The sequence below is a fragment of the Chionomys nivalis genome, chromosome 26, assembly GCF_950005125.1.
Source record: "Chionomys nivalis chromosome 26, mChiNiv1.1, whole genome shotgun sequence".
Taxonomy (NCBI): domain Eukaryota; kingdom Metazoa; phylum Chordata; class Mammalia; order Rodentia; family Cricetidae; genus Chionomys; species Chionomys nivalis.
In genome coordinates, this window is record NC_080111.1 from 132,852 (window position 1) to 158,324 (window position 25,473).

Genomic DNA, 25,473 nt, shown 5'->3' on the forward strand with positions numbered 1-25,473 from the left:
TGGAGCTTGGGCAGAGGTTTTCTCATTTTATGCCTCCACCTACGTCAGTGACGTTTCTATTTAAAACTTGGACTGCTAGCTCTTACGAGGTCAATAGTTAACATTTTAGAGTGCTTCTTATGTGACATTTAATTCTCGCAGTTGATCAAAGTGTGGCACAGAGGTTAAGTAGCACAGGTAGAGTCAAATTCAGGCATTCTTGTTACAGGGCATGCAATTCTGTAAGGTGGATACACTGAAAACAGTCATGCTTTTACTGTCATTGCTCACTTAACAAATGGTTGTTTTTCGCCTTCAATTGTGTGGATCACTTCTAATTTTCTACAGATGATTTAAATATTAGGCAACATATTAAAAAGAAAAGCTTCCGTTGTTTTCACCTGCACAGAGACCGCTAAGCCCACACATTTTGCAATCCAGTTCTGCCTGACTCTCAATTATTGTCCCGGAGTGCCAACCGCTCCACCCGCCGCGCCCCTTGGAGGTTTTCGGGCAAATGCCTTAGAATGTGACTTTGGAATCTTAAAGTATCCCCATCTATTCTCCACTCGGGAAAATAAGTAATAATCGGGACCATTGAGACTAACACAGGCCTTTGAGTGAGTTCACGATTCAAAAGCAAAAAACAGTATGAAAGCAGGGGAGAGGTGCAAAGGAAGCCTTTCTAAACTTCAGGCTGAGAAAGGAGGGGAGCGGCCCCTCTCCGGCGGATGCTCTCGGACTCAGCACCCTCCGCAGGACACCTAGCCTCCCCCTGCTGTCGCCTGCCTTTCCCCGGCCGCGGGTCCCCTCCCGGGAGGCCGGCGAGGGACCGGGACAGCAGACGTCCCGGCCGCGGCCGCCAGGGGCGGGGGCGGCGGTTGCTCCCGGCCCGGGAGGGTCAGGAGGTGACGGGAGGAGGCGGAGGCAGGAGGAAGAAGGGAGGTCGAGAGGGAGTGTCCGGTCCGTGGGCGCAGACAGCTCTGCCAGACCTCCGGCTCCCCCAACCCTGCCGCCGCAGTGAGCCCCGCAACGCGAGAGAGGAGTCCGCCGGAGCAGAAGGGAGAAAATTCAAAACGAGTCTACTCAACCTCGTCTTGGCTCCGAGGCCCTGCCATGGAGACCAGCGCAGTGCGCACGCGCACCCCTCCGGGAGGCGCAATACAGGCCCTTAAGGTTGGGCCCTTCTCGGCCACCGTCGCCCCGGTCCCTTCCGAGTCGTTTTCCTGACCGGCACTTCCGTTCTGAAACCTGAGGTAAGAACACATGGTCTCGGCTGAGTCCGGCTCTTGCTGGAACGACGCCTAAAAAACAGACAGCTAGGACCTTTGTCACCCAGGGTTAGGGAGCAGGAAATGGAATGTCTGACCGGAGAAGGGAGTTTTATTTTATTTTTTATTTTTTTTTTTTTTTTTGGTTTTTCGAGACAGGGTTTCTCTGTGGTTTTGGAGCCTGTCCTGGAACTAGCTTCGTAGACCAGGCTGGTCTCGAACTCACAGAGATCCGCCTGCCTCTGCCTCCCGAGTGCTGGGATTAAAGGCGTGCGCCACCACCGCCCGGCTGAGAAGGGAGTTTTAAAGGCAAATAAGAGAACCTGAGTTCGGCGTGTCTAAATAAATAAATCCTCCACTCTCGGCGTTCAGAGCGCTCCCTTCTGAGGTTTGTAGTATCTGGGCGCTGAGGCCGAAGTATCCGGCCTAAAGACACCCTCTAAAAAATCAGGTTCGAGCTAGTTCTTTTCCCTGTCTGTCTTCCTAATCGATTACGGGTCTGATGGTTCAAACATAGAAGTGTTCAGGGGACTGGCCGGTTTCAAGACTGTGCTTGACTGATCGATGTTTCCTGAATCTCGGGATAGGTAGTTGATGTGTGTGGGCTGGGCGCCTGCGCAACGGGAACCTCGTGGTATGGTCTGAGGAAGCTGGAGGTAGCAGATCCTACCTTCCACGGCGCTTGCCGCGTGCTGTCAACGCACACATCTTTGTGGAGGAGTCTCGTGTGCAGTTTCCGCCATGGCACAACTCCAGGCACGTTTCTACACCGAGAACAAGAAGTAAGTAAGCGTCTCGGCGTTTGCCCCTGCCTTCCCGGAGCCGATCTGGCTTTAAGACCCCGTTGGGTTTGGACCTTGTAGTCACTAATAGTCCTTGCGGTTTTGACTGGGAATATACGTTAAAAGAAACAAACAAGGCTTTAGTAAATCAAAGCTGAAAGGAGTTTAATAAGTATCTGTCCGGAATTAGAAGGATTTAATGCAAATAAGATAACCTGAGTGCCGAATAGAAATAAAAATAAGAAAGACTTCATTCGCCCTCCCCTTCCCGTGCCCCTCACTTCTGCCCTTTGTCGTCCCGTTTGGAAGCGGTGGACACGTCTTAGCTGGTTTCCTGGATCTCCGTTTTCCCACCCACCTTTGTGAGCGCTTTATAATTTGAATGTGTGTGGAAGGAACCGGGCATCGAGTTTGCTTTCGGAATGATGCACACACTACTTCATAATTTGAGGGGTGAATAGTGACAGTTCTGTTTACAGGCTGTCCGCTAATGGTGTCTCATGGTTTCTGAAAGCACGACTTCATTTGCTCTTCTCAACTGTATTAGGAATTGGATCTCTGAATATGGAGTTCGTAGAGCTGATTTTTTCTTTATTAGTATGAAGTCAGTTTAGTTACCGACTTAATTAGGTGTGTGTGACCCAATTAGTGTGGTAAGACATAGTGTGCTAAAACACCATGACCAAAAGCAGCTTGGGGAGGAAAGGGTTATTTGGCTCACACATTGCCATCAGAGGAAGCCAAGGCAGGAGCTGAGGCAGAAACCAGGAAAGAATGCTGCATTGTAGCCTGTCTCTTCTAAGACAGGGTTTCTTGATAGCCCTGACTTGTCCTGGAACTCAACTTTACAGACAAACTCAGGACCACCTGCCCAGGGGTGGCACTTCCCACAGTGGGCTGGTTCTCCCTACATCGCTCATTAATTCAGAAAATGCTCCCACAGACTTGCCTTCAGGCCAATTTAATTGAGGCATTTTCTTAATTGAAGTTCCCTCTTAGATGACCATAGCTTCTGTCAGATTACAAAACTAACCAGGACAGTGTGCACGTATATGTTTATTTGTGTGTATTTATGTGTTTATATATAAATAAGCCATATAGATGGCAGATTCACTAGTGATACATATGAAGTATGGGTGAGATTCAGGTGCATCATAGTAGTAGAATTGTACAACCATCGACACAATTCATTTATAAAAACTTCACCACTCTTTAGTTCCCATTCAGTCCCTTAAACACTCCCCACCTCGGTCAAATACTTACCGACAGGCTATCTTTGTGTATGTGTACATGCTGGACATTTTATGTAATGAGATTATACAAATTGTGGTCTTTTGTGGCTGGCGTCTTTCACTTACTGTGTTTTTTATAGTTTAAACATAAGGCAGAATATCATAATACTTCATTTATTTTATGGCTAAATAGCCCATTGTACGGCTCGTTTTCTCTTATTGTCCTGTTAGACATTTAGGCTGTTTCAGTTTTTTAGCTATTGTGAATAGTGGCTGTGCAAGTATTTATGTACACTTTGTACGTGAACATGTGCAGCCCTCGCTAGCCTGGAACTCACTGTGAGCGAAGGCTGGCCTACCCACTGATCTACTGGCCTTAGCTTTCCAAATGCTGGGATAAAGGCCTATGCCACCATGCCCAGAGTGTAGTTCTGGGGTCAAATGACAAGTCTACATTTAACTTAGAGCTATTGGCACACTCTTTTCTACAGTAACTACTCCGTTTTACATTACCACCATCAGTAAATGAGGGTTCCTCTTTCTCTGTATGTATCTTCAACACTTTATTTGTACGATAATGGGTACAAAGTGATATTCATTGTGGTTTGGTTCTGTGCCTGTTGGTCCTTGCTCTTTCACTAGAAAACCATCTATTCAAACCCCTTGCCCATTAAAAAAAAAAAAGGACTTCATTACTGAATTATAAATGTTCTTTATATATTGTGGATACAAATTCCTTACCAGATAAATGATTTGCAAATATTTCTTTTTGGGTCTTTTATCTGCCTCCGGTCATAAATTATTGTAATTTAGTTTATACAGCTATGAAGATCTAACAAAATAAAGTACTCCTGTTATTCTTGGACTGCTACAGTGGTTCCTTGTTGTCTACACAAATTTCATAGTATATGGGATTTAAAACACTATGTATCTTTAGTCTCATCTTTGAACACTTCTTAAAGTAAAATCACTGCCTGAAATAGGAGCAAGTTCCTTTGGTCTGCTGTTCTTTCTTTCCCACACTCTCATTTCCAGACTATGCCTACCTTACCTGACCAACATCACTTTCTGTGCACCCTTTTGGGTCCTGCACGTCCACCCTTTTTCTCTGGTGAAGTGACTTATTTTTGATAGTCCTATCATTTATGTGGCATTGTGGTCACAGGGGTTCATTATGCTTAATTCTTTTTGTTTGTTTTGTTTTTGTTTTGAGACAGGGTTTCTCTGTAGCTTCAGTGCCTGTCCCAGAACTAGCTCTTGTAGACCAGGCTGGCCTCGAACTCCCAGAGATTAGCTTGCCTCTACCTCCTGAGTGCTGAGATTAAAGGCGTGCGCCACCACTGCCCAGCTGTTTGTTTTGTTTTGGTTTTGGGGTTTTTTGTTTGTTTGTTTGTTTGGTTGGTTGGTTGGTTGGTTTGGTTTTGGTTTGTTTTTCGAGACAGGGTTTTTCTGTGTGGGCCTGGCTGTCCTGTAACTCCACTGTGGACCAGGCTGGCCTTGAACTCACAGAGATCCATCTGCTTCTTCCTCCCAAGTGCCTGCTTGATTCTTTGAGAATAAAGACACTTTACATCATTTTGGTTTTGCCTTGTAGCAAATGTCTGGCATGAAGGACCCAGTAAATAGTTGTTGAATGAATAAATTCAGACTTGCCAAAATATGTATAGACATAATACATATCATTTTCCTTTTATAGCTATGCCGTAGATGATGTTCCCTTCTCAATTCCCGCTGCCTCTGAAGTTGCTGACCTTAGTAACATCATCAATAAATTGCTGGGGACCAAAAATGGTAGGTATATATGCTCCAAGAAGTTAGGAGAGGACACAGTGCCACCAGCTACACATAAATAGAATTTTGTTTTGACACAGGATTTCCCCTGTAGAACCCTGGCTGTCCTGGAACTTGCTCTGTAGAGCAGGCTGACCTCAAACTAAGAGATTCACCTATCTCTGCTCATAACTATCTGTAATTTCAAAATCCAATACCCTCCCTCACACAGACATACATACAGGCAAAAGACCAATGCACACAGAATAAAAATAAATTATAAGAGAAAAATAAGGTGTGGCGAGATAGCTCAGTGAATGGAAGTGTTTCTGTGGAAGCATGAAGACCAGTGTCCAGATCTCTGGCCCCCATAATGGACAGGTTGGTGTGAACCTGCCTAGAATCTCAGCACACTGGGAGCAGACTCTGGGTTCAGTGAGACCTTGCCTTAATATTTAAGGTGGCAAGTGACATTCATCGTTAGCCATGAACTTACACACTCATGCACTCACGTATGCTCACATGCGCATATGTGAAAAAGAATATACAACTGGTTAATGCATTCGTTTTGATGTGGTAGAAACAAGTCTTACCCATCATTTAAGGCTCACTGGTTTACATGATACAGTAGAGGATAGAGGAACATAAGACACTCTGTAGAGCCACAAATAGCTCAGCTAGCTAAAGGTGCTTGCTGTCCAGTGGTGCAAGCCTGGTGACGTGAGTTTAATCCTCACAACCCAAGTAAAAGTGGAGAGACCCAACTCCACAAAGTTGTCTTCTGACCTCCACATGGGTGCCATGGCACACACACCCACAAACACACGTCATACATACACAATAATAAAAATAAACAAAAAATAGACACTTTGGAGATGTAATTAACCAAGCCCAGAATGTAAGAAATACAAGATGTTGACCTGCTTTCCTCAGTGAGGATGACAAGAAAAAGGAGGGGGAGTTTTAAAGATTGAGTAAACACATTAACCAGTTAGGTGCCAGCTTTTATTTATTTATTTTTTGGGGGGCGGGGGGGTTGGCTTTTTTTGTTTTTCTTGTTTTTTTTTTGTTTTTTGTTTTTTGTTTTTTTGGTTTTTCAAGACAGGGTTTCTCTGTGGTTTTGGAGCCTGTCCTGGAACTAGCTCTTGTAGACCAGGCTGGTCTCGAACTCACAGAGATCCGCCTGCCTCTGCCTCCCGAGTGCTGGGATTAAAGGCGTGCGCCACCACCACCCGTCTGGTGTCAGCTTTTAAAAGCCTACTACACATAATGAACAGCTGTGCCTGATGATACACACCTGCAGTTACAGTGCTCTAGAGACTGAGACAATGAGTCTGAGATAGCCCTGTTTATCTGTCTAGCCTGTAGAGGCTAGCCTGGGCTATGTATGTATAAAACCAGTGTGGGCTACACAGTAAGACCCAGTTTCAAAATATAAGTTACATTAATTTTTTAAAAGAAAACCCTCATGAATAATGACTTGAGTATTTGATAATAACATGGCTAATTTTTGTTTTGTTTTTTGTTTTCCGAGACAGGGTTTCTCTGTGTAACAGTCTTGGCTGTCCTGAAAGTCTCTTTGTAGAAGACCAGGCTGGCCTCAAACTGAGTAAGATCCACCTACCTCTGCCTCTCAAGTGCTGTTATTAAAGGTGTGCGCCACTACTGCCTGGCCATAGTTAATATTTTCACATTGTGTTTTAAGTTTTTACGTTTTAGAGACACATAATAAAGCCATTTACAAACAAAATGGTATGGCTTCTGGGGTTGCTTTAAAAGAAGCTAGCAAGAGAATGCAGACAGGAATAGAAATTATTGATAAGTTGTTTAGTATTAAAGCAGGGTGTATGTGTTCACTGTTACTTATATTTTTATGTATATTGTAAATTTTCTGTAGAATGGAATCTTTAAAACTCAAAGAATGGGCTTCAGGTGGTATTCAAGCTATTGTCTAGTCTGTTGATCTCTTGTGTACTCAATAAACTGTTCTTTAAAAAAAAAAAGATGAGATTAATTGCATGTTAGAACATATGCTTAGCATACATATAACCTGGGTTCAACCCCCAGGCTCCTAAAATAATTATACCACCTTAAAATCAAGTATAAGTTAAGAGAAAAGTATATTGGTTCTTTAGAAATCATGTAGCCAAGTGGCATGGTGGTGTGCACCTTCGATCCCAGCGCTCAGATGGTATAGTCACGTGGACCTCTGTGAGTTCAAGGCTAGCCAGGTCTACATAGTGAGTTCCAAAAAGCCAGTAATAAGCCAGGCAGTGGTGGTGCACATCTGTAATCCCAGTGCTCGGGAGACAGAGGCAGGCAGATCTCTGTGAATTCGAGGCCAGCCTGGTCTACAGAGTGAGTTCCAAGACACCCAGAACTGTTACACAGAGAGACCTTGTCTTAACAAAAACAAGTCATTCGGTGTGCTACATGAGCCCTGAGAAGTTGTGGAACAACTGGACAGCAATGGGTACTGCAGACGTGATTGCTTTGGGGCTCCCATACATGTGACACTGATATTCTTAAAACCCTTACTCTTTTGCAGAGCTCCACAAACATGTCGAGTTCGATTTCCTTATCAAGGGCCAGTTTCTTCGAATGCCCTTGGTCAAACACATGGAATTGGAAAATATTTCATCGGTAAATCCAAGTACTGTTTATATTCGATGTAGTATATTACTAAATATTTTAAGTAACTGCTTATAGAATCAACTTCAATTGTTTTCAACACCCAAGATTATTTTGCCCTCTTTTTTTGGCTGTTTTTTGTTTGTTTGTTTTTCAAGACAGGGCTTCTCTGTGTATCCCTGTCTATTCCGGAACTTGCTCTGCAGACCAGGCTGGCCTCTGCCTCCAGAGTTCTGTGATTAAAGGAGTGCGCCACCACTGCCTGGCCTTTTAACTTTTTTAAGTGTCTCAGAAAATGTTTTAAAATCACATTTACTTATTATATGGTATGTGTAGGTGCCACAGCCTGCATGTGAAGATGGAGAACAATTAGTGGGAGAGTGGGAGTCAGTGCTCTCCTGTGGGTCCCAGGGATTGAATTTACGACCTCAGGCCTGCTAGCAAGTGCCTTTGCCCACTCACCAGATTTGAACTTATGTGTTTATATAGTCATCTTTTAGATCCCTTCTAAGTATATTTTATTTTAGAAAATGAATTAATCTACTCTTTAAATTTGTGAAAGCATGAGCAAGAAAAGGAATAACAAGTGAGATATATTTAAACAGGAGTACAGCATAATTGTTCATATCTCGGAAAATGTGGGTTAGGTTGTAGTGATATAGTGATTGTGATACCCTATAATTTTTAAACTTTCTTTAGTTTTTGGTTTTGTTTCGTGTTTCAAGACAGCCCTGGCTGTCTTGGAATTCACTCTGTAGATCAGACTGGTCCCAAACTCACAGAGATCTGCCTGCCTCTGCTTCCCGAGTGCTAGGATTAAAGGTGTGTACCACCACCCAGCAAACTTTCTTTAATGTTGTTTTTATAACTAAGACTATCACCAGGAGCTGGACAGATAGCTAAGTGGTTAAAAGCACTAACTACTCTTCAGTGGATCTGTGTTCAATTCCCAGCACCCACATGGTGGCTCACAACTGTCAGTAACTCAGTCCCAGGAGATCTGACTCCCTCTTCTGGCTTCCTTGGGCACTGCATATACATGCAGGCAAGATACAAAATAAAAATAAATCTAAGCTGAGAGTAATGGTGCATACCTTTAATCCCACCACTCAGGAGGCAGAGGTAGTCAGGTCTCTGTAAGTTCACCAGCCTGGTGTCCATATAAGTTCTAAACCTGGGTTATATAGTGAGATCCTGTTTGGAACAAGAAAAACAAAAGGAATATTTGGAATCAGCAAGATGGTCTGACTGAGTAAAGGCAGTGGCCACAAAGCCTGATGACCTGAGTTCATCCCCAGGACCCACATGGTAGAAGGAGAAAACCAACTCCTACAAGTTGTCCTCTGACCTCCGTGTACACTGTGGAATGCATGGGTGCACACTCATAAAATAAATGAATGTAATAAAATTGTTTACAATATAATTTGTAAGTTTTATATTTTGTGATTTTAAAATGTTATAAAATATGTAAGAGCAAACAAACTTGTCATTTTATCCATTTTTAAGTGTACAGTTCAGTAATGTGAAGTATGGTGCTGTGCAACTATCACCACTGCCCATTTCCAGAACTCTTTCATCATCTTGAACAGAGTTCTCTCCTCACTGAGAAATATGCTTGTATTTTTGTTTATCAAAATATTTTCTTACATAAAATCTCTCTTTTGGGGGTTAGAGAGAAGGCTCAGTGGTTAAGAGTGCTTGCTGTTCTTCCAGGGGACCTGAGTTCAGTTCCCAGTACCCACATTGGGCAGCTGACCACTGCCTGTGATTCCAGCTCCAAAGGGATACAGTGCCTCTCTCCTCCACCAGTCCTCATGCACATGTGCCCATGCACATACATATAATTAAAGATAAAACTAAATATTTTATAAAGCTCCCCTTTTATTTCCACTTTCAACGTAAGTTTTCTGAGGCTACTAATTTTTATATTCTTAGCTGAATCTGAGGCCAAAGAAAACCTTGACTTTTTAAGTGGCTCCCAAATTTTCTGTCTTCAAAGTAATATTTTGAAACTGTCCCCTGATTTATTTTCTGTTCTCTGTGTGACTAGGAAGAGGTTGTGGAACTAGAATATGTGGAAAAATACACCGCACCCCAGCCAGAGCAATGTATGTTCCATGATGACTGGATCAGCTCAATTGAAGGGACAGAAGAATGGTATGCCCCGGGAGTGCACTTTTTGTTCTCTCTCTCAAGATTTATTCATGAATTAGGTGTACAGTGTTCTGCCTGCATGTCAGAAGAGGGCACCAGATCTCATTATAGGTGGTTGTGAGCCTAACTTCTAATCAGTGCTCCTAACCTGAGCCATCTCTGCAGCCCGATTTTTTTTTCTTATGTACATCCTTCAGTCTTTGTCATCCACAATGTGACTGTTTCTCTCTGATTCCTTTTTTTCATAAAAGCGACTTTGTGTGTATTGGTGTCCATACCAAACAGGCATTTGCAGTCAGTGTATTCAAGAAGAAAAAAGTGTTTTAGATTTTCTTTGTTTCAAAATGTTGTGATATTTATTTATATAAGTCAGCAGTCATTGATACTTAAGACCAGAGATACACACTGCTTCATAGAGGAGAAAAAAATTAATTTTATGGCTGCAGATCTCCCTAACCTACCAACATGAAGATTCAGACATGCTACCGTAGGGCTAACATGGGCAGCCTGAAGTCAAGGAGGTATGGATGAATGTCTTAGAGCACTGGTTCTCAATCTTCCTGATGCTGTGACCCTTTAATACAGTTCTTCATGTTGTGGTGACCCCAACCATAAAATTATTTCATTGCTACTTCATAATTATAATTTTATTAGTGTTTTGAATTGGAAATATGTGATATGCAGGATATCAGATATGTGACCTCCCCAAAAGGGTCTTGATCCATGGGTTAAGAACCATTGTCTTTTTTTCTTTTTTGTTTGTTTGTTTTTGGGGGGTTGTTTGGTTGTTTGGTTTGGTTTTTCAAGACAGGGTTTCTCTGTAGCTTTGGATCCTGTCCTGGAACTTGCTTTGCAGACCAGGCTGGCCTCAAAATCACAGATATACTCCTGCCTCTGCCTCCCAAGTGATAGGATTAAAGGCATGCACCACCACCCACCACTACCACCTGGCAAGAACCACTGTCTTGCTGAAAGATCAGAGAAGTAGAGCGGCCATCCACTAGAGAGAGACTTTTTCTTTTTTCCTTTTTTTTTTTTTTTTTTTTTTTTTTGAGACAGTGTTTCTCTATAGCTTTGGAGCCTGTCCTGGAACTTATTTTGTAGACCAGGCTGGCCTTGAACTCACAGAGATCCGCCTGCCTCTGCCTCCCAACTGCTGGGATTAAAGGTGTGCACCACCACAGCCCGGAGAACCACTGTCTTAAAGCAAATGGCTACTACTGATCCTAATCCTACTGGCTTTACTTAAAGAAAAACACCTTAAAGGGCTGGAGAGATGGGTCAGTGGTTAAGCGCATTGCCTGCTCTTCCAGAGGTCCTGAGTTCAATTCCCGGCAACCACATGGTGGCTCACAACCATCTGTAATGAGGTCTGGTGCCTGCAGACAGACTATTGTATACATAATAAATAAATAAATAAATTTTTTTTTTTAAAAAAGAAAAATACCTTAGGAGTTGATCAGAGGAGTACCTTACTTCTGTCTTTCCTTTTTCGGGGCCATTTTATTTTTATTTATTATGTGTTTTGTTCTAGGGTGCATGTGTGCGTGCGTGCGTGCGTGCGTGCGTGTGCGTGCGTGCGTTTTGTGTAGTCCTAGCTGCCTTCCTATATAGATCAGGCTGGCCTCAAGCGCAGAGAGATCGTCCTGCTTCTGTCTCCCAAGTGTCGGGATTAAAGGTGTGCCACCATGCAAGGCTTGGTTTTTCTTTTATTCTTCATGATTTTCCTTTTTGCTTTGGTATTATAGGGGTTGTGTATGTCTGTGGTGCTGGACATCAGATTGAAAGGCTTCTGCTTATTGGATAAGTGCTGACCACTGAGCTATATCCCCTCCCTGTTTTTCTTTTGAATCGTATTCAGTGGCTAATTAAGGAATGTTAGGCTTTACAGTTTGTATTGCTTTGAAATTTATAGCATTTTCAACAATAAAAGTGAAATCTCATTGTTTCAGTGGTTCAGAAAATTAGTGTAACATCTCAGCTGCTGTTAGACTTTGATATCTTGTTCTTCATGTTAAAGAGGAGTTTATTTTGCCATTGCCATAGAAACAATTGGTTTTCAGGACTTCCAATGTCATCTTATTGTATTTCATAGCATTTCTTCCCATTGTAGGATCCTGTCTGGTTCTTATGATAAAACCTCTCGGATCTGGTCCTTGGAAGGAAAGTCAATAATGACAATTGCGGGACATACAGATGTTGTGAAAGATGTGGCTTGGGTGAAAAAAGGTAGGATTATACGTAAGAGGAGTCCTAAGAGTTAAAATTGAAAAAAGAGTGATTGGGTGAAAAATGCTTCATGCCTCAGTTCGTATACCTCAGTCTTTTAGACGCGCAGTACTCAAGAAAGTGTAATGAGTTCAAGGCCAGCCTGATCTCAGAGCAAGTTCAAAGACAGGCTCCAAAGTTACAGAGAAACCCTGGGGCAGGGGGACACACAACACAGGAAGGAAGGAAGGAGGGAGGGAGGAAGGCCCAAAAAAAAAAAAAAAAAAAAAGAAGCGCTTGTCAGTGTGTTTCTATGGTTTTAGTTTTTTGTGTAGCTCTCTGGCTGTCCAGGAACTCACTCTAGACCAGAATGACCTCAAACTCACAGAGATCCACCTGCCCCTACTTCCTAAGGGCTGGGATTAAAGGCATGTGTCACCAACACCCAGCAAGAATTAATAATTTTTAAATCCATAGATTGTTGTTTGTTTCTGCCTGGTCCTGGAATCTGAACCCAGGATTTTGTGTGTGCTGGGCAAGCACACTGCTGCTGAGGCATGTCACTAGCTCCAAATCCAGGAATTTACAGAAGTTTATCTTTACTAAAATTATCTGTACATGTTCTAGTTATTAAGTATTTTGAACACATTTTTCCTACTTTTAAAGAATCCTTTCTTTTTGGCAACAGCAGGGGGTGGTATGGTCACAGGATCTCGCTGTACAGCCCAGGCTGGCCTGGAACTTATTGCCACCCTTCTGCCTCGGCCTCCTGAGGGCTGGGATTGCAGATGTATTTTCCTCTTTACTATGATAACTCTCTCAAAAGCAGTCCATCTGATTATTATTAAAACAGTCACAAAAATGCTGAGTGATTAAAATATAAGATGCAGTTAAGGTTTTGTACTAACTTGTTTCTTGTTTTCTCTTTTCTTCAGACAGTTTATCCTGCTTGCTACTGAGTGCCTCGATGGATCAGACGGTTCTCTTATGGGAATGGAATGTGGAGAAGAACAAAGTGAAAGCCCTACACTGCTGCAGAGGTCATGCTGGGAGTGTGGACTCCATAGCAGTCAACAGCTCAGGAACTAAAGTGAGTAGCCAGTGTGTTGCCACTATTGTGTTGAGTTAGAATTTAAGCAGCTGAGTAAACATTTTATAGTCCTAATGATTTTCTAACTTCCGTAACAATCAGAGCCTAAAAAATAGTAAGACTTTAGATATAAAGTAAATACAATAAGATAGATATTTTTATTTGATTTACTTCTTCTAGATATCTGTCTTTATTATATTCTATAAGTTACATTTTAAACATTGGAATAAGCCCGGCGGTGCACACCTTTAATCCCAGCACTCCGGTGCACACCTTTAATCCCAGCACTCCGGAGGCAGAGGCAGCCAGATCTCTGAGTTTGCGGCCAACCTGCTCTACAGGGTGAGTTCAGGACAACCAGGGCTACAGTGAGAAACAGAGAGAGAGAGAGAGAGAGAGAGAGACCTACCAAGTAAACTAGTAATTTCTTTAGATAACCTTAAATAATAATCATTGAAAATTTTTTAAATTCATCAAATTTCCTTTTTTTTAAGATTTATCTATTTATTATGTGTGCAGTGTTCTGACTACATGTATTTCTGCAGGCCAGAAGAGGGCACCAGATCTCATGAGCCACCATGTGGTTGTTGGGGATTGAAATCAGGATCCCTGGAAAAGCAGTCAGTGCTCTTAACCTCTGAGCCATCTCTCTTGCCCTTATCAAATTCTCTTAAAGTACTGTCATCTATTAAACATCTAGATGATACCCAAGCCTCAGCACACTAAGGCTAATGTTAACGGCTTATTTTATTATTAGTGTTAACATACATCTTGTACTTGACCTGAAACTAAATCCTCAGTCTGTTATTTTTGTTCTTTGATGCAGGTTCTCACTGTAGCCCAGGTTGTCCTTATTCTACCTATGTGGTCCAGTCTGGCCTCATATCCCTTTTGATTGGCCTGCTTCGGCCTCCTTCCGAATACTGGGATTGCAGGCATGAGCCACCATTGCCCAGCCTGGCCTATTCTTTATTATAACAAAGTGGATACAAACCAAAAAGTAATAACCTCATTGCCTTATAAAGGGTTGCAGACCCTCTTTTATTTGAAAGTTCCCTTTGCTGCATTGGAGAATTCCAGATTTAAGAGTGTTCTGCAACTTTGAGTAACAAAGAATGTTTGATGCACTCAAAGATAAAGGTTTATGATTTATCTTGAGTCACGGAGATTATATGTTGTTGAGTACAGATTTACATGAATTAACCATTCTTGTCTTTTGACTAGGAAGTTAGACCTATATTTTGCTTATACATGGACAGAAACTTCCCTTCAGTTTGTTAAAAACTCAAGAGAAAATTTGATTGTGGTAGCCAAAGAAAGAATGAAGAAGTCAGAACAAGAAGGTGATAATGCATTTGGGCCTCAAAGCTCTGAAATGGGGGCTGACCGTAGCTGGCATACCTCAACCTTGTGTGTTCCCAAGTCACTTGTTCGTTTTGAGCCGTATTCCGGTGTTCTCTACATGAAATACTTCTAGTTTTATCCCTTGTCCCTTGCAGGGAAATATGTTTTCTTTCCCCTAGGAAAAGTCCAACTTTCTCAGGATTTATTTGTAAAGGTGCTCAGTATAGGTTAGTTGCCCACTCTGATCTAAGCAGCTGTGTGGGACACAGGTGCTTATAAGCACGGCAGCTGGTTACCATGGAGATCAAGGCCACAGCTTCCAGAAGACTAGGAAGCCAAGTATGATTATCGAGTAGTAAAGATTACAGAGCCTGTGTACAAAGAGATGAAACAAGCAAAGCAAAATTTGGAAAGTAAAAATGGGGGCAAGGGGCAAATAATGTAAGTTATTACATATGCTTTCTCCTTCATATGTATCTAGTTTTGCAGTGGCTCCTGGGATAAGATGCTAAAGATCTGGTCTACAGGTATAAATATTTTTTATACTTTGACTTATTAATTATGTTTTTAGAATTTTAGTGAAACTTTTACTTCTCATATTTGCTGTAAAAATAGACCAAAGTATTTTAGTATATACAAAAAGAAGTATAGTATGAAGACAAATTAGTGTATATATATATATGTTTTAAGGTTTTTGATTCTTTTTTGAACTCTACCACCTTTTTATTTGAAAGTCACTGATTTGCTACGTATATATATTATCTTAGATCTGAGAATGCACTTAATTTAAAAAAAAACCTGGAAGTTATTTTTTGAGTAGTTTTGACTCATCTTAAGTCACTTAAAAATGAGTTTTGAGTGACTGGAAAGACGGCTCAGTGATTAAGAGCACTTGCTGCTCTTGCAGAGGACCCAGATTAGCTCACACATTCACATAGCAGCTCACAGCTGTCCTCAACTCCAGTGTCAGAGGATCTGACACCCTTTTCTGGCTCCTGGGCACCAGGCACATGTGGTATGCATACATAAATGCAGGCAAAACATGCATACACATAAAAATGTCTTTGAAATTTTCTGTTTGAGGCAGGATCTTTTTATAGATTCCTCGCTGTCCTGAAACCTGGCACTGGCCATATAAACCATCCTGGCTTCAAACTTGTGATCAAGCTCGCCTCTGTGTTCCTCATGCTGGGATTGCGATCATGCACCACCATACCAACTTATTTTGAAAATACAGATGAAGGAGAGGACAGATTCTTTTTTTTTTTTTTTTTAATATTTATTTATTATGTATACAATATTCTGTCTGTGTGTGTGCCTGCTGGCCAGAAGAGGGCACCAGTCCCCATTACAGATGGTTGTGAGCCACCATGTGGTTGCTGGGAATTGAACTCAGGACCTTTGGAAGAGCAGGCAATGCTCTTAACCTCTGAGCCATCTCTCCAGCCCAAGAGACGGCAGATTCTTAACAGAAGTTAGGAAATGTTGATGGGAACAAAAGGAACGGGGACAAACCCACAAAGGTTAAGGTTAACCTTTGAGACCTAACAGCTGTATATGTAAAAAGATCAAAAGATCCATTACTTCTGATGGAATTGCTGTTTACAGTTCAGACACCAATTAAATCTCACAAAGTAGTTAATGAGTTCAGAACCAGTTTAATCAACTTTAAATAATTATGTGTAATATGGCAGAAAATATACATATTAGTAGATGTTATAAAAATGCTTAAAGCAAACAATTTTTTAAGAAGAATGTAGTTTAGTTTCAATTGTTTTCCTTTTATGAAATGTCTTATTCTTTGATAGTATCAGGTAATGAGATACTGTTTGGTACAGCTATTACTGTTAAGGGATTTATAATCTAGTTAGGAAAAATATATCAATATTCATGAAAGTTGCAAAATATTAAAAGCTATAGTTTTCAGTCTTAGTATTCTGCCTGACTAAATGAAGTTTATAACAAAGATCTTTCCAAAAAAAAAAAAAAGAATTAAAAATCATCCAAGTGCCTGGACGTATATAAAGTATATAAAGTACTTGCCTGGCACTAGCGTGGATCTCTAGCACTACAAAACAACTATGAAGCATCTTTATTTTTTAAAGAAGGAAATAGTGAGATTAAGCATGGCTAAAGTACATCTTCTAACCTGGGTTTACGTTATTTTCTGCATGGCATAAATATAATATGGCCGTAATAACTTAGTCTGAATTGAGGAGGAAACAGCTTTTCATCATTCTGATAAAATGGTCCATATTTTTAACAATGAGCATAAAAACAGTAAGATTTCAAACTGTTTAATTTTGAGTTTTTTTAATATGCTTTTAAAAAAAACAGTCTTTGTCCATGTTTGATTGTCAATCCAGGAAATGTTTTTACTTTTGCTGCTACTAAGAATTGAGTCTAGGACCACATGTGTGCTGGTCGGGTGCTTTAACATTGCTACAGTCCCCAGTGGTCAGAGAGAATGTTTATATACAGTTTGTGTTAACCAAAACAACAAGGAATATGCATTCCCTAATTAGTCCAAAAAGAAAACTGTATACCCAAAATGTTGGACATTCTTGAAGTTTACCATTAATAGTAACTAAATTTTTCAATATTAAATACTATTCTCTATGATGTAGTTCCTACAGATGAAGAAGATGAAATAGAAGAATCCACAAATCGGCCAAGAAAAAAGCAGAAAACAGAGCAATTGGGACTAACAAGGGTAAGTTTGTTTTTGTTTTAATTAAAATAATAATCACATCATTTTCTCCCTTTCCTATCCAACCTCCAACTCCTTCCATGTGTACATCCTTAAGAAGCTCATCTCTGGAAGGAAATATTTCTGTCATTCTCACTCCTTAGTTCCTGTAGTTCTTTGTCTAGGGGCGAGGCCCCATGAGATTTCCTCCCTCCGTGTTAGCATGGCTAGTGATAGAGTCCTTGTCCAGTCTTAGTTAGGCAGCCATACTGTTGAGGCTGTTATTCATAAAGCTTCCCTGTCATTTTTAAGAGAGACAATCTCATATTTCCTGGTCCTCAGGCTTTTAACAATCTTTCTGTCCCCTCTTCTGCAATGTTCCCTGAGCCTTAAGTACAGGAGTTGTGTGGGCATCCCATGATGAGTTATTTTCTGCATTTGACTAATTGTCGTTTTCTGTCTATTAAAGTATTTGTGAGCATTGACTGGCTTTGGTCTGTTTGATGAAACTATGATAATTCAGCAAATCTTTTTTTTTTAATATTTTTATGTGCATTGGTATTTTGCCTGTGTAAGGGTGTTGGATCCCCTGGAACTATAGTTACAGTTGTGAGCCACCATGTGGGTCCTGGGAATTGAACCCTAGTCCTCTGAGGAGCAGTCAGTGCTGTTAACTGCCGAGCTAGCTCTCCGCCCACCTCCTTGTTTTGCTTGTGTTCTCCTTTATCTTCTTGCTTCAGCCATGATTATGCTTTCCTTCAGTATGTACTGTTGCTACATTTTTCTGAGAATTTGGATAGAGTAACATCTGAATCAAGCTTACAGAGTGATAGGGTTATCATGGTACATTTTAATCATTAACTCTTGATTGGCAGTAATTATCTGACTGCCTGATACTATTTATTTCATATACTGAAGATAAAATCCATTTTAGAGCTGCTAGTTGTATCCTGATTCACTAGAAATCATTAATGTGAAGTTTAATTCTATTGTTTAGCAGTTAGATCTCATTAAACAAAGTTTGTTTTCAGGACAGGCTCCAAAACCACAGAGAAACCCTGTCTCAAAAAAAAAAAAAAAAAAAAAAACAAGATGCAAAGTTTGTTTAGTTTGAGACGGACTCTTGCGGTGTAGCTTAGGCTAATGTGGAACTCACTGACTTGGACTGGTCTCAAACTTACAGTAGTTCTTCAACTTCCTGGTTGCTGGGACTCAAGTATGTGTCACTATACCTGGCTTTTTTTCTTCCTTAAATCTAACCAACAAATAGTGATTGAATATATTTGATGTAATTAGATACATTTACATAATGATTATCATATTCAAATTACTATGTCCATCACCTCCCATGGTGCACTAGATCTTCAATTTTTTATGACAAAGTTTGTGCTCTTTGACTGATATTTTCCCATTTCTACCAAATCTGGCAATGACTAGTCTACTGTCTGCTTTTATGAGCTTGACTTTGATCCCGTTTTGATATAAAGGTGTTTGTTATGCTATCCAACCTTGTTTATTTCATGGTGAGTCAGCTATGCCATTGAGCATATGACCATACATTAGTTATTATAGTCATCACTAACATAAATATAAAACTGTTGAAAATAAGATGGGACAGAGTAATGACTCAGCAGTATAGACCACTAGCTACAAATACTTGAGATAATGACTTTTTTAGAGCTATAACTGGCTGATATTATCTAACATACTTAATTTATGCCTCTTTGAAAGCGAGAAAAGAGCTCATGTGTAGCCCGAGCTGACCTAAAATTTCTGGGCTCAAGCAATCCTCTTGCTGTAATCTCTCCAGTACCCAAAACTACAAGGCTTGCCTCACTGCATCTAGCTATGTACTATAAATTTATTTTAAAATGTATTTATTTTTATGAGTATGGGTGTATGTCTCTATATTATATGCATTCTGTTGTCTGAAGAGGCCAGAAGATGGCATCAGATCCTCTGGGACTGTCATGTGAGTGACTGAGAATTGAACCCAGGTCCTCTGGAAGAATAGCCAATGCTCTTAACTTCTGAGCCATCTCTCTATCCCCTGACTTACTTTAAATAAAGTATATCATTTAGAGCTGGGCATACTGCCACATGCCTATAAACCCAGCACTTAGGGAGGTATATTCAGGAGAACTGGGAGTTCAAGACCAACTTCAATTACATAGTGAGTTGAGGCCAGCATTGGCTATATGAAACACTGTCTGACAATAGACAAGAAATCATGTAGCACTGTACTTTTGTTTTTGTTTAAATACAGTAGAATATAATTTAAGCCCTAGTTAGCGCTTTGAAAATGAATTGTGAAATCCCTGGTCATATTTTTAGCTTGTTTATATGTAGAACCCAGTAGTTTCAAGATTTTCTTTTTCAATTTTTAGTTTATGTGGTATGTGTGTGGTACTGTGTGTGTGATGTCATATGTGTAAGGTCAGAAAACAATTTATGGGAATTGATTCTCCTTCCACCATCTGGTCCCTTGATTAAATTTAGGTCATCAGTCTTGACAGCTGACACTTATCCAATGAACACCTTCATATATAAGATAAAGAGAGAAATATCTATCTTGGAGGATTACTATAAAAATTAATCCACTGGGCAAAAAAATCTGGCCTATCTACTTTGGACATTAACATCTCTTTTATTTTGGCAGGGTATCATTATGTATCCCTGGCTGGCCTGGAACACAAGAGATCCACCCGCCTCTGCCTCCTGAATGCACCACCACACCTGACCCTAAAATCTACTCTTGTTTCAGTTACTCTGTGGTGAAGATGTTTTTCCCTTTGGGGGCCTTTTATTTCTAGACTCCCTTGGTGACCCTCTCTGGCCACACTGAAGCAGTTTCCTCGGTGCTTTGGTCCGATACTGAAGAAATCTGCAGTGCATCTTGGGATCACACAATTAGAGTGTGGGATGTTGAGTCTGGTGGCCTTAAGTCAACTTTGGTAAGACTTAATTTTGGTGTTCCTCTAATTAACATTGATCTTGTCAGTAATAAATTTCTCTTTGGTTAAATGTTCTTTCCTTTTATTTTCAGACAGGAAATAAAGTGTTTAATTGTATTTCCTATTCTCCCCTCTGTAAACGTTTGGCCTCTGGAAGCACAGATAGGCATATTAGACTGTGGGATCCCCGAACTAAAGGTATGTTGTATCCAGTGGGTAATATTCAAAAAGATAAGTTTCTACTGCTTCTCTTTCCTAAAACTACTGCATTTTCTTTGTCTTCATTCAGATGGTTCTTTGGTGTCGCTGTCCCTCACCTCACATACAGGCTGGGTAACATCAGTGAAGTGGTCTCCTACCCACGAACAGCAGCTGATTTCAGGCTCTCTAGATAACATTGTCAAGCTGTGGGACACAAGAAGGTAAATGTTGGGACTTGGAAGCATGGTTCAGCAATTAAGAGCGCTTGCTGTTCTTCCAGAAGACCCAGGTTTGGTTCATACTACCTTATGTGACAAATACCAATACTCAAAAGAAAATCCCAGGGGCTGGAGAGATGGCTCAGAGGTTAAGAGCACTGACTGCTCTTCCAGAGGTCCTGAGTTCAATTCCCAGCAACCACATGGTGGCTCACAGTCATATATAATGAGATCTGGTGCCCTCTTCTGGCATATAAACATACGTGAAAGGAATGTTGTATACATAATAAATAAATAAATCTTCAAAAAAAAGTCCCAGGATTGGGTTGCAGGCATAGCTCAGTAAGTGGAGCATTTGCCTTGCTCACATGAGGACCCTGGAACCTAGATAGACAAGGTGAACGGTGTTGGGCATGCTGGTAGTCTTAGCATTGGGGACTTTATCCTTTATCTGGATCCCCCTGCAGGACTGGATGGTTATGGGTCACCATGTGGATGCTGGGAACCGAAATCTGGAGCTCTGACCGCTGTGACACTGCATGAGCGTATGGTGCACAGCAAACACCCATACACAAAATAATTAAGTGGTTGTTTTTATATTTTAGAAAAATAGGTTTATGAGAGAAATTTGAGAGTTTTGATTTGATTGTGTCTGTTGCCCATCTGACTTTTATGTATGTAAGAATATAAACATACCAAACTTAAGGAAAAGATTTGGGATAGAAATATAAAGTATAAAAGTGTGAAATTGACCTTATTGTGAATAAATTTTTGTATTTAAATAGCATTTTTCTTGAGTGTTTGTTATAATAAATCAGTAATTAGTAATTGTATGTTTGTATTAAAACACTGCATGCATGTAACGTGTGTATTTTCATCTTTAGTTGTAAGGCTCCTCTCTATGATCTTGCTGCTCATGAAGACAAAGTTCTAAGTGTGGACTGGACAGACACAGGGGTAAGAACTTACAAATTACTTGGTGAAGAAAAAGGTAGGAGAGACCTGATGCTTAAAGTTAACAGGATCTTTCAGTTTGGTCTGGTCTTTCTCTGGCTGTCTAGAACTTCCCATGTAGACACTACTGGCTTCAGACTCTGAGCTCGACCTGTGTCTGTCCCCGGAGTGCTGGGATTACAGGCTTGTGCTACAAAAAAAATTGTTTTTACATCTCATACCAAAAGACTAAAAACAGATTTGCTCTTTAAGAGTAATAAAAGTTGAAGTTTTAAAACAAGTCTTTTTTCCCCCTTAATATATATTTTTTTCTTTTGACAGTCCTGGGAACTGAACCCCCAGGGGTTCACTTATGCTAAGCAAGTAGACTACTACTTGGCTATATATCCAAATCCCATATGGTCCATAAATTCACTACTTCAAACTGATTGTATCTCAATATTTCTAGTTTGAAATACCTGTTTTAGAAGGTTTTTTGTGATGAGACCAGGTCTTGACATGTAGCCCTGGCTGACCTCAAGCTAACAGCAGCCTCCCCTACCTCATCCTCCCGAGTGCTGGAATTGCATGTGTAGTTTACATAATTAATTCTACATAATAGAAATGGATTAAAAAACATACTTCAAGAATTATAATCAGCCATGCAATGGTGGCGCACACCTTTAACCCCAGCACTTAGGAGGCAGAGGCAGGAGGATCTCTGTGAATTTGAGGCCAGCCTGGTCTACAGAGTGAGTTCCAGGACAGGCTCCAAAGCTACAGAGAAACCCTGTCTCGAAAAACAAAACCAAAAAATTTATAATCATTTTTATGTGCATATGTTAGCTCTTGTCCAAGAATTCTTTCAGAATGTAGATCCTAGAGCGACTTGGTATAATCTGCAGTGGGCATTTGCCTGAAAATAATACACTCTTTTACAACGTGATTATTTCTAAGTGTGGTAGCTCACACCTGTAATCTCAGTTCTAGAGAGGCTGAAGCAAGAACATTGCTGCAAATTTGAGGCCATCTTAGGCTATAGTGTAAAAACCTATCTTCAAAAAGCAAACAGAGCCTTTTTTTTTTTAAAAGTCTAAAACTATTTTAGTTTATTATATACCTTGGCAAATACTTCATTGGAAGTAAAATAACATGCTGTGTCTCAACCAAAATAATTGATTGCTTTTAATATTTTGTACACTGTATGGTGATGTAGATTGAGTGTTCCTTATCTGAAATGCTTTGGATGTGCAGCTTTTTAGATTTTGGAATATTTGCACATTTATGAGATATCTTAGAATGGGTCCCAAATCTAAATGTGAACTTCCTTTTGATTCTGCTGCCTAGCTATTGGCCATTCAGTTTTTTAATTAGACCAATCAGGTGCCTTAGGCAGGCAAAGCAACACGTCTTTACATTGTTGAAATTGGCCCAAAGCCTTGTATGTATCAGCATGTGCTCTACCTGTGAGCTGCATCTCCAACCTACACTGCAGACCTTTGGATTGGGGATGGTCAACCTAGTAGCAGAGATGTTTGTTTTAATTAGTCCCCTTAAATACTGTTTCAAGCTGTGCAGTTTAACATACATCTAATCGTTTGTGTTATGTATATGACATCAAAGAAGTAGCAAAACTGTTTAGGTATAGATAGAAAATATGGTCAAAATACAAGATATATATATATGCTCACACACATATACATACATATCTTGTGTATATATTCATATGCACACTCTGTGTGAACAATATCTTGCCAAGCAGTGGTGGCATGTGCCTTTAATCTCAGCATTTGGAGGCAGAGGCAGGCAGATCTCTGTGAGTTTGAGGATTGCCTGGTGTACAGAGTAAGTTCTAGGACAGCTATGGCTACACAGAAACCTCTCTCAAAAAAACAAAATGAAAGTCGTCTTTAATCATATCTAGCTATATATAAGTATATATATACTTATATTTACTTTTCTCTCTCTCTTTTCACACAGCTACTTCTGAGTGGAGGAGCAGACAACAAATTGTATTCCTACAGATACTCACCTACTACCTCCCATGTAGGGGCTTGAACATGAAGGATTGTTCAAAAATATTGTTGGGTTTTGTTTTGTCTTTCGCGTCTTACTGTTGTGTCATAAACTGTGAATGAAATTGGAGAGGACTGGGGATGTCGCTCAATTGGGAGAGGACTTCCCTAACATGTGCAGAGCCCCGAGTCCTGTCTCTAACACGTGGAAAGAAAGTCGGTGTGGTAGTGCATTCCTGTAATCCCAGGACCTGGGAGGTTGGCAGCAAGAGAATCAGAAGTTCAAGGTCATCCACCCCCCACACACACTGTATAGTGAACTCAGAGGCAGCCAGAGTTGCATGAGTGTCTCAGAGAGAAAGAAGTCAGTGGCTAATCCTCCAGTACCACTGTCAATGCAGAGATATGTGTATAATGGTTCATCTTTCGTAATAGCTGCATTTTACTCTTTGTATTTCCTTTTTATAAAACCCAATAAATGTGTGGCCTGAATTCTTTACCCTGTGCAGACCCCAAAAATTTAATTGAGTTTTAAAGTATACTTTTAAAAATACTGGTTTGAAATTAAAATTTGCCTTCGAAATGTTATAAAAGGATATATTACAAATACAGTAAGTAACTTTGTCTCTTCTATTTTTTCTATTTGAAGAAAAACCTAGAAAAGACTAATATTGCACCAGGCAGTGGTGGTACACGCCTTTAATCCCAGCACTCCGGAGGCAGAGGCAGGTGGACCTCTGAGTTCGAGGCCAGCCTGGTCTACGAAGTGACCTCCAAGACAGCCAGAGCTACGCAGAGAAACCTTGTTTCAGAAAACCATCATAGCACATGCTTGTAACCCCTATAATTAAGAAGTGGAAGCAAGAGCTTTAGGACTGGCTTCATAAGTAGTTCAAAATCTGAATCAGGGTGAACTACTATTAACACCACTCAGCAACTTCCTAAATTTAAAATTAGGTCGAGTTCCAGGATAGCTAGGGATACATACAGAAAAACCCTGTCTAGAAAAAAAAGAAAAAGAAAAAAATTATAATACCTGTCAGCTCACCATTAGGCATCTTTGTTTCTTTTCATTCATTAGAATAAAGATGGATAGGGACCTAATGATGCATTAGGCAAAGTGCTAGTAGGCAAGGCTGCAGAAATACGTGAAACTGGAACAGTGAAGCATCCAAGCGAAAGAACAGACTGGTACCTAAACATGATACACATGTTCTGTGTAACTTTCTGGGGAGAACAACACATCTGTTCACTGTAGACAGTGGACCAAAGAGGATTCCACCAGCATAGTGAAGCCATGAGTTTATCGGACATACTTTAGGAGCATGGTGACAATGACAGATGAATCATCAAAAGTCTACTCCAGCGTGAGTGACAGTGCCCAAACTCCTCTCCCTGTGCCTCTGCAGGCACTGCACTGACACGTTTAAATTCTGAGGAAACCTACACGAGGTGTTAAGAGGCCAAATAAGCTGGTTAGAAGGGATCCCAAACAATATTGGGACTGTCGGTTCTGAGTTCTTGTCTTGCCCTCCCAGGAATGGAGTGGGTGTATACCTAAAGGAAACTTAATTGCCATGCGGGAACAATTCAAACAGGAAAGTAGCAATTGAGAGTCTTGGTGACAGCAGAATGTCAACTGAGGCTCTGCTCTGTGCAGTCCACAAGGCTGCAGGTGCCAGCCTTGCATTTAAGTCTGCAGACAGCAGGTCACTAATGAAATTAAGGCAGGTATCAGAGGCTAGAGTCAGAAGACAAAAGGCAAGCGAATCGTTCAAGACCAGCCTGCTCTACATAGTTCCAGGACAGCCAGGGCTCCACAGTGAGACCTGTCTTCAAAACAAAATCTAATGCCTAAAGTGGAATCAATTAGGGTTAACCTGGAGCTGGAGGGGGAGAGCATTGAGCAACCTAAATTGAATCAAGCAGGTGGGTTGCTTTCCTATCCTGCGGGAGTTAAAGGGCTGCCAAGAGTTTGTCAGCCTGCAGCTGCTAAGGGTGA

General features: G+C 40.7%; 2 protein-coding genes across 6 annotated transcripts in view; one reads left to right on the forward strand and one right to left on the reverse strand.

Annotated features, from left to right (window-relative positions):
- Carf (calcium responsive transcription factor) overlaps window positions 1-1,102 on the reverse strand; it is a 37,940-nt gene extending 36,838 nt beyond the window's left edge. For all 3 annotated transcript variants that reach the window (XM_057758519.1, XM_057758520.1, XM_057758518.1), the window contains exon 1: window positions 1,071-1,102. The gene's annotated coding sequence lies outside the window, so the exon portion shown is untranslated. The remainder of the gene's footprint in view (window positions 1-1,070) is intronic.
- On the forward strand, window positions 915-24,055 carry Wdr12 (WD repeat domain 12). Of its 3 annotated transcripts, none has more exons than XM_057758521.1 (14): window positions 915-1,235; window positions 1,838-2,032; window positions 4,961-5,055; window positions 7,583-7,677; window positions 9,716-9,822; window positions 11,933-12,048; window positions 12,963-13,117; window positions 14,943-14,988; window positions 17,089-17,174; window positions 19,964-20,104; window positions 20,197-20,302; window positions 20,394-20,526; window positions 21,408-21,480; window positions 23,437-24,055. In XM_057758521.1, exons 2-14 carry the CDS (start codon window positions 1,992-1,994, stop codon window positions 23,512-23,514), a joined length of 1,272 nt encoding a protein of 423 aa, XP_057614504.1. In that variant the 5' UTR covers window positions 915-1,235; window positions 1,838-1,991; the 3' UTR covers window positions 23,515-24,055. The 3 variants fall into 3 exon arrangements, with proteins under 3 accessions (XP_057614504.1, XP_057614506.1, XP_057614505.1); XM_057758522.1 differs by lacking the exon at window positions 915-1,235 and adding an exon at window positions 1,541-1,701; XM_057758523.1 differs by lacking the exon at window positions 9,716-9,822.
- Window positions 24,056-25,473: the final 1,418 nt, after the last annotated feature.